Source organism: Sinocyclocheilus anshuiensis, unplaced genomic scaffold (genome assembly GCF_001515605.1).
Source record: "Sinocyclocheilus anshuiensis isolate Anshui unplaced genomic scaffold, SAMN03320099.WGS_v1.1 scaffold1562, whole genome shotgun sequence".
NCBI lineage: Eukaryota > Metazoa > Chordata > Actinopteri > Cypriniformes > Cyprinidae > Sinocyclocheilus > Sinocyclocheilus anshuiensis.
The window spans coordinates 151,944-167,087 of record NW_015542414.1 but is presented as its reverse complement, the minus strand read 5'-3'; the positions used below and the strand labels follow the sequence as shown (position 1 = coordinate 167,087).

Genomic DNA, 15,144 nt, shown 5'->3' with positions numbered 1-15,144 from the left:
AATTAGTTCAAACTTTTGATCTCTGTGATATTTGGAGAAATATGTATAAAAAATTAAGACAATACACATGGGTTCATTGTAAAGATAATTCATTGTCTTTGGCACGTCTTGATCGATTTTACAGCTTTAAGCATCAGTATAATTTTTTTCAATCTTGTAGAATTAATCCTGTAGGATTCTCAGACCACAGTGCTGTTCTTTGTTCTGTAATAGTGAACAATGTAAAGTCAAATAGTGCCTATTGGCATTTTAATACATCTTTGATTGATGATAAAAATTTTAAAGATTCTTTCATTTTTTTCTGGGATGTTTTTAAACAGCAAAAGTATTTATATAGCTCATTACAACAGTGGTGGGATTGCGGGAAAATACAAATTAAAAGTTTTTGTCAGCAGTATACTTTTAATGTTACAAGAGAAACAACTCGATCTTTGAATACTTTAGAGACTGAGATAGTTGATTTACTCAGTTTGTCTGCATCTACAGGAAAAAAAGAACACCTTGAATCTCTTGCATCAAAGAAAACTTTATTGACAAACTTGTTGGGCATTAAGGCACAGGGAGCGTTGGTTCGCTCACGTTTCCAGAAAGTTACACAAATGGATGCACCTTCTAAATTTTTCTTTGGTGTGGAAAAAAAAAAGTAGTCAAAGCAGAATAATTAATTCCTTGGTTTCTGATACAGGACAGGAATTAACCAAAACTTCTGAGATAAGACAAGCTGCTGTACAGTTTTATATGCAATTATATACAGCTGATTTAATTAATGAAAATATATTGACTACTAGTAGTTTTTTTGAAGGTCTGCCAGTTCTTGATGAAGAGAGTAACGAAAATGTGAAATTACCTCTGACGGTACAAGAACTCTCTACAGCATTGTTAAGCATGGAGAATGGGAAATCCCCTGGAATTGATGGGTTACCCATTGAATTCTATAAAACTTTCTGGCCCATTCTAGGAGAAGATCTCTTAGAAGTGTTTAATGAAAGCCTGATTAAAGGGTTTCTTCCACTTAGTTGCAGAAGGGCGGTTATCACCCTATTGCCCAAAAAAGGGGATCTCCAAAATAAAAAAAAATTGGAGACCTGTTTCTCTTTTGTGCACTGAATATAAAATCCTGTCCAAAGTTTTGGCTACAAGATTAAGTAAGGTAGTTGGAAAGGTGATACACTACGATCAGACTTACTGTATACCAAATAGATCAATTTTTGACAACATAACTCTAGTCAGAGATGTGTTGGAAGTTTCAAAATTATTTGGCATTAATACTGGCCTTATTTCTTTAGATCAAGAGAAGGCTTTTGATCGGGTTGAACACCTTTATTTGTGGCATACATTAAAAGCCTTTGGGTTCAATTCTAGCTTTATAGCTATGATCAGAGTAATGTATTGTGAAATTGAGAGTGTGATCAAAATTAATGGCGGTTTGTGTACCCCTTATAAAGTGCATAGAGGGGTTAGACAAGGTTGTGCCATGTCTGGAATATTATATGTCCTGGCTATAGAACCCCTGCTTTTTATGTTACGAAGCAAGTTAAAGGGTTTGACATTGCCACAGTGTAATGCTACTTTTAATTTATCTGCATATGCTGATGATGTTATTGTTTTTATAAATGATAATGATGATGTTCAAATATTACAACAAATTGTTAATGACTTTAAAAAGATTTAATCAGCTGTTGTAAATTGGAGAAAAAGTGATGCTCTATTGATTGGGAACTGGGAAGGAGTTAATCCCATTCTACCAGGGGGTTTATTATGGCAAAGAGATGGTTTAAAATACCTGGGTGTTTTTTTAGGCAATGAATATTTCATGCAGAAAAATTGGGAAGGAATGGCAGATAAAGTAATAGGACGCTTGAAAAAATGGAAATGGTTGCTTCCTCAGTTGTCTTTTAGAGGACGCACACTTATTATCAACAATCTTGCGGCCTCTTCCCTGTGGCATAGACTTGCATGCGTCGATCCTCCTGTTGGCTTTTTATCAAAAATTCAAGCAGAAATTGTGGACTTTTTTTGGGACAATTTACATTGGATCCCTCAAAGTGTTCTGTTTCTGGCCAAAGAAGATGGAGGCCAAGGTCTAATGCATCTGACAAGTAGATGTGCTGCGTATCGTCTTCAGTTTTGCAGAAATTTTTGCTGGGATCTGAAAGACTGGTATGGAGACCAGTAGCTCAGTGTATTCTACGCAGAGTGAGTGGACTTGGCCTGGATACTGTCTTGTTTTTAATGGATTCTAAAAAACTTGATTTCAGAGGAATTCCTGTTTTTTATCGAAGTCTTTTTAAAATATGGAGTTTGTTTAAACATCAGTGGATGGAACCATTGATGTCTTTGTATTGGCTTCTTGAGGAGCCCATTGTGTTCGGTGCACGTCTCGATGCTTCTGGTGAAGAAATACCAGGTATTAAGGATTTGCTTTACAGGAGTGGATCTCTACAATTGAAACACATTATAAATAATGCAGGTCCTGATTTTAAAGATGTAGAAGCAGTTTCAATCTTTTTAAAAGTAAAGTCTGTACGATTTATTAAACGTTTTTTTAGATAAACTGCAGGGGGTTTTGAACTCACAAGAAAAAAATTTACTTGAGTACAATGAGAAATGTTTATTTCCGGATTATGAAGATTTCTTTCCAGATATATGTATTGTACCTGATTTTAACTCATCAAATTACATTAATCCTTTGTTGAAGAAGGAAATTGATGAGAAAATGGATTTATTTGCAGCGACTGGAAAAGTATTGTACAGAAGTATCGTGAAAGTGACAAATGTTAAATGGTTAAAAAATAGAAGTGATACTGTATGGAGAGATACTTTGGAGATTACAGAGACAACAAAACCAGTGTGGAGGGTTCTTTATAAACCTCCCTTCCCTAAAAGGGTTGGTGATCTTCAATGGAGGATACTCCATGGGGCTGTAGCAGTTCATTCTTTTGTGGCAATGTTGAACCCAAATGTAAGTGAGAGTTGTCCTTTTTGCAATGAAAGGGAGACTGTGTTTCATTGTTTTATGTTTTGTAACAGACTTTCTTTTTTGTTTAGTCTTTTAGAGTCGCTTTTTGACTCTTTTGGGGTATATTTTACAAAACAGGATTTTATTCTTGGTTGTATGTATACTATGAAGGAAAAATTCAAATGTCAGTTGCTTAATTTTATTGTTGGTATTGCAAAATTAGCTATTTATGTAACTAGGAGAAATAAAATCGAACAGAAAGGAGATCAATAAGTTATACGAGTTTTAAAAAAAATTGTGAAATCACAACTTTTAATTGAGTTTAATTTTTATAAATTAATGTGTACATTGAATATTTTTGAAATTGAATGGTGCTGTGATGATGTGCTCTGCTCATTAGATAATGATGAACTTGTTATTTCAGAAGTAATGAACTTCTGAAATCCCCCCCATTATATTGTATTAAAGTATGTGTTGTGAATGTTTTTTGTTTGTTTTTGGAATGAGGTTTGAAAATCTTGTAATAAAAGGGTTGTCAAAATTCATCTCTCTCCTCTCTCGCTCGCTCGCTCGCGCGCACACACACACACACATGATGCGCAAAACTCGCATTTCAATAGCTGATAGCTGATTCAGAAGCGCCAGATTGTCATAGCAAAGTCAGAATTACCTCCTCTCCTAGGTTCACGAAACGGTCGTCCATAAAATGCATTGCTGTTCTGTTGTAAGTAATCTTAAAGATTCCTAAATGCATCTACTTTCGGAAGGCCAAATAAAGTGCTTTTACTTTTTGGGCGCATTATGCAAATATTCCCACATAGTGACCTAGATATGTGGGGGCGTGTTAGAACGAGCCGTTTTAGGGGGGCGTGGCAGAGTCTTAACTTTGATAAAGAATATCTCTTTGGTTTTGAGACTTTAGTCTTTATAATAGTCTTATTCAGGGATAGAGAGACTATCCCTGAATAGTCTTTGCAACTTCAGGGATCTTATCCATTCACGAACAGCTTGTAACACTCCAAAGAGAAAGGAAAACTTGAAATCGCATCATATGACCCCTTTAAGCTAAATCTGGCAAAACCATTCACATTCGGTTTAAAAAATGTGTAACATATTTAAATATATTACAATTATAAAACTGTAAAGGGATTAGGGAGATCTTTAGGGATAATGTTAGTGTTTGGGTTGGAATTAAAACTACTTATAATTAGCTTCCTACGGTATTTCTAATTAGCTTTATTTATAATTAACGTCACTACACAAGTGGGAAAATATAAAACACACATATCAAGTCTAATATCAAGTAAACGTGTTAGACTGCGTGCGTTCATTCTAATGTGACTTTGCATCTGTACAAGTGCATGTGTAGATGGCTGCCCTGCCGATGCAATCATCACAGCCCCTGCATTCAGAGGCAGGAGACCCCTGAGGAGTGTGAGCGAGACCAGGCTGACAAGATTGGCCCTGACTGTCTGTGTGTGTGTGTGTGTGTGTGTGTGTGTGCGTGTGTGTGTGTGTGTGTGTAACCCAAGAGAAGAGTCATGTGATGGCCTAGCCTGAGTTCACATATAAACAGCCACAATTGCATACACAGCCTTTAAACGTGTGTCAGACTTGGAAACAAAGGTTTATCGAAAGGTTTTTCTTTTTCTTTTTTTCCCAGAGCCTTGCTTCTTTGCTGTATGTTGATGCTACGGAAAGGATTTGTGATGCTGAAGACTATGTATCATATATGTAACTGTTTGCAGAGTGCTTTCCTATGCAGGTATCGCTCTGCAACTGCTGCCTGTGTTGGTGACGCGTGACGTTAAGTTAACATGACAGAAGCACATAAAGTCTGCCCCCATTCTGCGCAGTTCCCCGCGGCTCAGCACGAGCCTTTAAAGGGGCAGAGCCGCCTTAAAACAGGACAATGACTGGGTAACATGCAGTGTGTGAGAATGAAACATTGGTTGTGTGGACTGATGCTTATATCGAATGAAGCGCATTCATGATGCTTATAATGAACCTAATAATAGTTATTTTGAAAGTGTAATGCAGTAAGACACACAATCGAATGTGTTATAATACACTATAAAGGTGTGACCTATAACAGGTAAGTACTACAATTTATATTATTAATAACGTATTATAACTGAATTTATGAAAAGATATAATGCATTACAATGTGTAAAGGTATAGTAAATGAAGGTGTTCTGAACATTCAGTGAAGTGTTACTACTTAATCCAACCATGCCTGGATACATAAAGTTCACTTACATTAAGCGGTGTGTGCTATATAGCAAATCTCAACTGCTTGATCATCAAAAAACACAAGCTATATTATTGCCCATTTATATATTAAAAGTTGGATAATATGGATATACATATATTACAATCTACTTTACCTGCGTACATACAGTATACTCACATAAAACAATATACAGTATACTATATAGCAAGTCTCTCATGCGTGATTGTTTATATTAAACTGTATTATGGCACAGCTCTGTATATAAAGTTGGATATATATTATATCCAACTTTATTCGCATAGATACAGTGGACTCATATAAAGGGCAATAAATAAATAGGTAACACTTTACAACTAGGTTCCATTTGTTAACATTAGTTAACCACATTAGCTAACATAAACAATGAAAAATACAATCAAACTTTTTATATATTAATGTTATTTAATGCACTAAAAATAGACAGTTGTATTTTTAACTAACTTTATTTTAACTAACGGTTTTATTTTTTAAATCTGGTGTATTGTTTACTAATGTTAACAAAGATTAATAAATACTGTAACAAATCCATTGCTCAATGTTACTTAATGTTAGTTAACGCATTAAATATAGTTAACAAATGGAACCTTATTGTAAAGTGTTACTAATAAATATTATATAGCATAACTCAACTGCTTTATTGCATGTATTGTTGCAAAATGTAAAAACTATATTATCGTCGAGCTCCAAACTGTTAAATAAATGCAACAATAAGGCGTGAAGATATTGAGATATTATAAACGTGTATTTTCTGTAAAGCTGCTTTGAAACAATGAGTGTTGTGAAAAGTGCTATATATAACTGAACAAAAAAGAAATATTAATTAAATCAATTTAACAATTGTTGCAATAGCTTTTAATATGTTTAAATAAATAGCTGCATTAAATTTTTGAAAATCTGATACTATTTAAAATAATAAAATCAAATACCATGATGGTAATGAGAATTTGCTTAGTTGTGATTAAAAAACTACCAAAAAGATACAAAATAAATAAATAATGATTCTAAAAATGAGGCTTATTGTGTTACAGTATGTGAGCTCGACCCAAGGGTCTTTTAGACTTTGTATTTTGAATAAAACTCTTTAAAACAAAGGCAATGATCTCTATCATGTCTGTGTACATTGTATAAGAAATATGAATTCAGTTTTTTTGCATTAAGGTGATTAGAAATAAATTCAAATAATGAACTGCGCATTGTCACAGTAATTGGGGAACAAAATAATGTTCATATAATTAGATTTCACTGAAATGCTTTAATGTAATATTCTTTCTTTCTTTTGATTTTGGAGTGAAATATGAACCAGACATGTTCTCTTACAGGTATTCTTTGATTCATTGCAAGTGAACAAATGTGGCCACTCCTAAGCGGAGGGAGTCCAGAGGTGTCTTTCTTTCTTTGTAGCGACTTCTGCAGTCACTTCCTCCACTACTACTGACTGGGTACTTCGCCCACGCCGAGCTGTATCGCTTTTTGCCACATGACAACCCTGTTGCTGTGGTAACAACATATTCCTTGGGGACAGTGCTTTTGTTTTAGCCGTACAGTTTCTTCTTCTCTTGTATTGCTTTTTTGTTTTTGACAAACTATCCCTCAGATGAGCAAATCTTAAGGAGATCATGTCTGTTTTCTATGATAAAGCACCATATTTCTCTATGAGAGTCTTAAGTTAGAGTCACATTATATTCAGATTAGTTTTATTGAGCTGTAGCTCCATCTTGAGATGAGATCAGAGAAAGAGGGATAATGTAGCATCAGCTTTTGAAAATAATTGTTTAAATAAACTGACTACTGATAAACTACCTAACTCTGCAAAGCGCATAATGTTTTCAGTCGAGTCAAGTAACCCAAACATGACGCATCTCTATGGAAACAGTAAAGCGATACATTCTAATATAATGGTCGCCTAAAAAAAAAACTCATGCCAGAGGCTCAGCTAGTATATTTTAAACGTGCGAAAAGGTTAAACTTGAGCTAGGGTTAGTTACAAGCTCTTTCTAATACTTGTCATTGGTTAAATATTTGCAAAACCCATAGACGTAAAGGGTGACCAACAGTAATGAATTATGAAAATAAATAAGTAGATAAATAAATACCTTTATTTATATAGCGCTTTATACAATACAGATTGCGTCAAAGCAGCTTTACAGTATTAAACAGGAGAATAATGCTGTAGGGTATTTGGACAATTTTGAAATTACCTATAAATTCTTACTTCTGAAGTTAAAGTGAGATAGCAATTGAAGCTCATTTTAATTTGATAATGTGATAGGCCACAGGATGTTGCCATTCATTTTTGTCCGTATCCCAAACCACAATGAACTTTGACACAGAACTCTTGAATAATAAATGCTGACCTTTAACCCAGAAAAATGAATGCACACAATGACATCCGTCCACACCTGTTTTAACCAGCTTCAATGGAATCTCAATTATTCATGCAATCTGATGGCTGATGCAATCTTTTGATGCACAATTCAAGAAGAAGTTATCGTACAGTTATCATTATAAACAAAATTTCTCGTATTTTGAGCCAGTACACTTTTTTTAGTTTCTAGGCTTGTTTAGTTGAATCTATTGTGATTTATGTTACACAGTAATTGTGGACTACATAGTTATTTTTTTGTAAAAAAAAAAAAATGTATTTTTATAATGCTTTAGAGTAACAGTTTTGAAGATGCATCATGTCAGGTTTTATGTAAATCATATTGAATGCCACTGGTCCTCGCACATCTCATAACGATTGTGAACTGCCAATTTTGATTATGCAAAAACTGTGAATGAGGCATGAGAGCTGTGGCCAACTTTGTGTGCTCCACACATAATACTAACATGACTTCTAAAGACTAAAAATAAAGTGCATTTATCATATGGACTACAATAATGATACTTTTATTGTGTGTGTTTTTTAAGAGCTTGACAGCCTCTGTTCACTATAAGGCTTTCCTTGTATGGAAAACTGCAGCACTGAACATGAAAACCATTCAACAATTCCATTAAATTCCATTAAACAATCCTTTATGACCGCTCACTGACCTGTGACTATGTTCTCTGAGAGAACATTGACCTGCACCTCGACCGAGTGTTTGGAGGTGTAGGTAATCTCAGCACTGACGTGGGCCACTTCACCGATGAACATTGGGTGCAGGAAGTCTGTGCGCTCCACCCGAGCCAGAGCAGCCACACAGCGATCCTATTCACCAAAAGAAATTCTTATTTAATTGCACTTTACAAATTACTAGTATACCAGGATACTACAACTCAGTAGCTGAGTGTGATACATTTGTACTGTGTACAACGTGCTACATATTTGATTTTGTAGTGCCCTCTACTGTCTACAGCGGACAATGGCTATTTTTAAGCAGAAGATTATTGTTATTAAATATATATATATATATATATATATATATATATTTTGACAGGTTGGGTGACTTTCATCTATCACTTATCAAATCAATCAGAATGTTCAGTTACATCTTTATCGTGTTTATCTATTCTAGCAAAACACATCACACTAATCTAAAAGATGGTGGTTTCAATGTTAAAAGCCTTGCATTCAATATTGTTCTTATGACCGTAAGACTAAAGGACAGGGAGAAAAACTCACCCCGGTTTGAGTATTGCAGTGGCGTGTGCCAATGATGCATCCCGCTTCCTCAATCATCTTCAGGATAGTGCCACCATGAACATTGCCAACAATGTTGGCATCATCAGGACGCATGATCCTGAAATATTAAAGAAAAAAAACCTTTGCATATAATTTCCAGGTTTTATAGGGATGCACAATACAGTATATTTATAACCATATTCAATATTGCCCATATAGACCAATATTTTGTAGATTGTAAATCCCTAAAGTATAAATTTTTGACTTATCTTTCTCACCTATGTTAAACGACTGTTACAAATCAAGTGCTCACAAATATTATTAATTAAAAGCATCTAACAATAATATTACATTTTTCTTGATATCTTCTGAGAACTTTGATATACATAGGTCACACTGACCCAAATCCCAGGCTACAAGATCCATATGTTGTCAACTGACTGTAAGAATACTATAGCCAGTAATTATATTTATATTAGTTCACATCCTTAAACGTGATTGGCTGAGCAGCGTTTCCAGAGTCCCGATACTTAATCTAGCAGTACTGGATTTTTTGCTGTTTGTATCACTCTGATTTTCTTTGTAATGGCGTCATAAAAGACAAAAACAACAAATACACATGATGACACAACATAAGTTAACACAAAAACAGACATGATTACATACACAACCAGTTTGGTGAGAAATTTTGAACAGCCAAAACATCCTGTCGTAACAAAAAACTTCTCAAATGAAACAACCAACTAAAGTTATGATACTCATTCACTGAATTATTTTGTTGAACATACAAATCCATTTCAAATACAATCTTACAAACACACAAATCTAAAAGTTTGGAAGAATATGAGAATGTGTCTCTATGTCTGGAAAAGTATGAAATGGTGTGTCTGTCTAGAAGAGTATGATGAAGTAGTCGGCTCTAGTCAACTCTACCTGCTGAGCTCATATTGAGACGCCATGACTTCTTAAAAGTTAGACGACAGAGTCTTGAGAAGTTCCCAACACAACAGTGACCGTATCAGTGACTGTAACATTTCTTTAGTTCATTTCCTCTCTCAGTGCAGACACATCGTTTATTACATCATCATCTTCACCACTAGCATGAGTGTTTCACTGACTCAGACTCCACCCACCTTCATTCAAATATTGTGGGCCTTCAGTTGACTAAATTTATTACTGAGTTTGCCGGTAGAGGATGTAGAAATACAGACTGTGTGTGTGTGTGTGTGTGTGTGTGTGTGTGTGTGTGTGTTGCTTCAAGAGAGCAACCAAACATTTGTGTTGTTTTACTTTCTATTATATCAATTTATTCTTCATTCATTTATCATTTAATTATTCCATTTATTCATATAAACATTTATAATAATCACTTAAGTCATTTATATACTCATTTCATTGATTTATTCATTGATATTTAGGGGGCTGTAGCCCCTGTTGCGTTTGTATGTGTTCTTTATTATTATTATTCCCATGGCAGCCCTGTGAAGGGAACAAAGGAAAATGATGAAATTTGGCAGACTTGTAGTGATGGTCATGTAGACCCAAAATTGGTTCAGAGGATGTATCTCAGCCAAACTTTGATTAATCGAAACGAAACTTGGTACACTTCGTCAACACCATGATCTGAGGGTTCATGCTAAATTTGGCAATGTGCCACCTAGTGTTCCAGAGATATAACGATTTTTTGAATAACTTTTGAAAACATTGTCCAAATTTATGGCTGTCCACCATATTAAAGTAAATGAAAACGTTTTTTCACTACTCCTTCTACAAATTGTGTCCAATTTTGTCCTTAATCGGATCAGATGATCTTTGGAACGAGCCTCACAGAAATAACTTAATGGATTTTTTATTTAATTATATTCGCTACAGTTCCCGAGAAATACCTCTCCGAAGTAGACTGTGCCTGTGTTTGTTGACTTAGCTTAGTATGCTAACAGTTTACCATTCTTTCTAATCTGGCTCTTCAGCTATCAAGCTAACCACAAGCTAGTTTGCTTTGCATCTGATTAACGTGCTAAGGAACTTTTTTTGTGAGCTCATTATCACACTGAAACCTCTACTCAGCAGCCTGGTGAACGTGCATGAGTGACTAGCTCAATGTGTTACACCATTGAGCCCAAATGCTTCATGTTGTGGGTTTGAAACTCAGTGTGACACATGCCCAGACTGCAAGAGGTACTGTGGCATGAAATGATGCAGAAGTTGCTTTCTGTTGCAGGCATTGTCCCTTTCCAAGAATGACCTAATTAAATATGACACGCAGTAGTACATTTATGTACAAATTCATTAGTTGAACCTCTGAACTTCAGCATCTGTGTGAACATCCATCTTCCCAGCGGCGCAACAAGACGTGCGACAAGCACTTGACCTGTGATTGTGGGTTTGATTCTCGTGTGGTGCAACTTTATAAAATTGTGTGTAATGTTGTGTTGTTTTGATTACTTTTATCCTGACCAGAATTGTACTAATCTTTATTCATCTTGGAAATAAATGTTTTTATTCATGCTGTGTTCATTTTCATTTGAACTTCTGTTCATTCTTGCCTATAATTCTGAACTAATTTTTCATGCTCATTCAATTTCTGCTGTTTTTGCTCTTCCTGGTCTGCGCAGGCCCTATATCACTGCTTGAAGCTATATTATATTATTATTATTTTTTTTATACTATTTTTCCATTGTTCCATGGTTTCAAGGGCTATTCATCTGCATGAGTAAGAGATGAGAAAATATCTCCATTTCAAGGTTTTTTACGTCACAGGACGTTGTTGTGAAGCAGTCATTTTCATTGCTATTGCTTGTAGTATAACAGTATAATAATATATTGTAGTATAAGTCTGAGCAGTGAAGTGACGTGTGGCGACCCATACTCGGAATTAGTGCTTTGCTTTTATCCCATCCAAAGTGCACACACACAGCAGTGAACACACACACACACACCCGGAGCAGTGGGCAGCCATTTTTTTGCTGTGGCACCCAGGGAGCAGTTGGAGGTTAAACTGCTCCCTGCCGGTACGATACTCGAACCCGCAACCTTTGGGTTACGAGTCCGACTCTCTAACCATTAGGCCACGACTTCCCCCTCAAAACTCAAAACTGAAACACGCAACTAAGATTTTTCAATAAATTCTATTCATTTTTTATTATCATTACTTTGTCTGCTGCTTCTGCTCTTCTCTGGCTTTGCTTAGTCAACTTCTTGGCTGATAGATGACTGTTAATACAGTTTTGGGTTTTGGGTATTAGACGACTTTGCTGACTAGTTGTTCTGTTACCAGACAAAACGTACATTTTCTGACAGGGTCTGGCGTCCGGGGCTGGATCTGATATTTCTGGCATGAAGGCATGACCTTACACCGGCAGTGAGAGTATATTAACAGTTTTGTCCTGAACATGTAAGGCTCTAGAACACACAAGATGTTAACTAAAGTTAACAGAAATAATATTCTAAAACATGTTACCCAAATTTGTTCAACTTACAAAATAGCTACAAATCTGTAACTAAATAAAATATAGCCACAAAAATAAAGTCACAATGGACAAAATAACATTATTATTATTTATTACTATTATTATTCTGGGGCTAGGTGTATCCTAAATATATTCTTGACAGGTAACATGAGATTTACTTCAGAACAGAGCAGGCATGGGAAATAAATAGCGAAAGAGACCCACTTTGATTTAAAGGTCATTTCCAATCAGAAGCGATGAACAGCTGAGCTCAATTTATGCCAACCAACATCATAACATTTTATTCAAAGTTACCAAAAGAGTGAGAAAGATCACGGTCAGATTTCTGTTTTCTGATTGCATCAAACCGTGAGTTTATCATTAACAGGAAAAACAAGATCTCTCTCTCCCTTCCCTATTCATTACGCTCAAACCTTTACCTGGGGGAAAACTGTTTTTAATAACTTTTCTAATCATGAGCTAAGATGCACTGAAGATGGTGGATAGGACTTTGCGCTTTTGAATATTGAGAAATTAATAATTGTATGAAATATGTAATGAAAAGTTTAAAAAGTGTCAAAGCATCAAAGATTGAGTTATTCTTGCTGTTGTGTCTCTATGCCATACTGTTAATTATCTTAATGAAAATGCGTAACTATATAAGACACATTGCATCAAAAAAGTGTTTTGTATTCAGTTTCTGCTTTAGTTCACTAAAATAGTTAAAAGAGATACAGTATATCCAATGAGTAAAATGGTGTTTTTAATCAATAATGACTACTTTAAATTGCATCTTTCAAAAAAACAAAAAAGAGAGAACAAAAGATCCTACCTGAGAATATGAGGATAATGACGAATGCATCTGACCTCTCTCAAAAACAAAATGCCAGTCTCAATAAAATTTAGCATAATGCCCTTTTTGCAACTAGACAGTACCAAAGTGACCCAATTTGTTAAGCACCAACAAAATAGATCTCGCAACAAAAGTGGTTCACCCTGGCTGCCAAGTAACCAAGTAAATTTGGCTACCTCTGAGTAAATTTGGTATCTGCGCAACAATAGCATGTGAATATAATGTGTGTGGCTACACTGACTGTGTTCGGTCACTATTTGTTGCCTAATATAATGAGGAAAAATGCAGTACTGAGCCATATAAAACATTAAAATAAAAGCCACACACATGAGTTTTTATTATGTAAGTCTATAACAATATTTATTTATTTTTTAAAATGTGTTTTCTTAAGAACACAACACAAAAGACAAACATAAAAGCATTATAGGAACATTTATGCCAAATCCGTCTCAAGTCCGGTCAGAGGGGAAAATGCAGTAAAATGTGTTATTGCACCAGTATACTAAAATATTCGTTTCTTTGTACAAGTCAGGAAATAAAGAAATTTTCTCATATGGCTCAATAGGCTTGCAAAATCCAACAGTCTGTTACACTTTGTGTAAAGCATGTTCTTGCCATTAAGGCAAAGCAAGAACTATTTACACTCGCTTACAGTGAGGGGACAAAACTTGTGGAGAGGGAGCTATTACATTTGCAATCCAAGACTGCTAATGCACACTTAAAATATAAAATTATTCTTGAAGCTTTCTTTTACCACATTATAAACATATGGAAATAGTTGTGGTAGATATAGTCATTTAGCAGAACTGACGACTGTCAGTTTACAAGAATGCAACCAGACGACTATTTGAGCAGGATGTGGGGACACGAAACGTTAAAAAGGACTACTGTTTTGGTACAAGTAAAAAAAAAAATCCTCTAGTTTAGATCTCTGTACAGCTGTACAATGTAAAACGTACCAATTAAATAACTATTAGTATCCATACCGATGCTGAAGTACATAGTTGGTGTTGTCACGTGATACCCTGATAATTTTCTCAGCGCTGATCTGATTGGCCCAATCACAGTCACTTGATATTATACAATCAAGGTATGTAGTGGAAATTACCATGGCGGATTTTCATTTGTAAATCAGGTACCAGTCACCGGAATGAACTCAATTAATAAACGACTGTATGTTTTAGCATTAGAATGTTTCCAGCAGATTAAAAACGGCCGAAGAACTATGGAATTGTTTTTGTGTCTTTATTATTCAATCAAACATTCTGTGTTTGAGAGTAAAGCTAATTATTTTGTAATTAAAAAATACAAGATTGCAAAAAAAAAAGTCTTCTTAAGGCTCAAAAATAAAGAAATTGAAAACAAAATTATTTGCAGTGCGTATAAATCTTTGAAAATCTTTATTTTTCTTTGTGCACTTCAAACACTTTTCATCGTGAAACCCCAAATGTGGCTCTCTTTTCTGCTGTCTTTTTTTGTGGGTCTAAAATTTTTGTTTGCGAGTTGAAAAGTTTTGCTTGCGAGTGAAGCTGTCTCTCAGTGGGCGGTCTCTACCCACCAGGATGAAAGGCCTTTTTCTATTGGTCACTGTCGATTGAAGTCACAGGTTGACCACGCCCACTACGTTTCCCCAGAATCCCCGCCACTGCCGCCGCAGTCTGACAAAAGAGCGAGCAAGGTTGTATCATGGCGAGCAACAGGTCGTTTACTGGGTAAGATAACTAACTTAACATCTTAAACTCAGTGACAAGTGAACTTAATTATTCTCTCCTCTCATGCTCTCCCATCTACATACGTAATGTTAGCTAAGCCCGTTGTAGATTTGATTAGCCAACAGTATAGCTGGCTGCCAGAGCCCCCAATAGTAGAGCGTCAGGCCAATATTTTCAGAGATTATAGTTTTTATAGCTCCAGTGAAGTAAGGTGAGTAACGCACATCAGATCACTAGCCCATTTGGTGGGTTATGATTCATAAATTATGACCGTATGCACACTCAAGTCTATTCG

At 35.3% G+C, this 15,144-nt stretch overlaps 1 protein-coding gene across 3 annotated transcripts in view; it reads right to left on the bottom strand.

Moving 5' to 3' along the window:
- LOC107693425 (cytosolic acyl coenzyme A thioester hydrolase-like) overlaps window positions 1–15,144 on the bottom strand; it is a 91,771-nt gene that overhangs the window by 73,916 nt on the left and 2,711 nt on the right. For 2 of the 3 annotated variants that reach the window (XM_016492812.1, XM_016492813.1), the window contains exons 2-3: window positions 8,836–8,953; window positions 8,265–8,421 (exon numbers count right to left, since the gene is read on the bottom strand). In XM_016492812.1, coding sequence (XP_016348298.1) covers window positions 8,265–8,421; window positions 8,836–8,953 — 275 coding nt within the window. Of the gene's footprint in view, window positions 1–8,264; window positions 8,422–8,835; window positions 8,954–9,768; window positions 9,839–15,144 lie in introns of those variants that run through there. The other variant, XM_016492814.1, reaches the window with a different exon arrangement.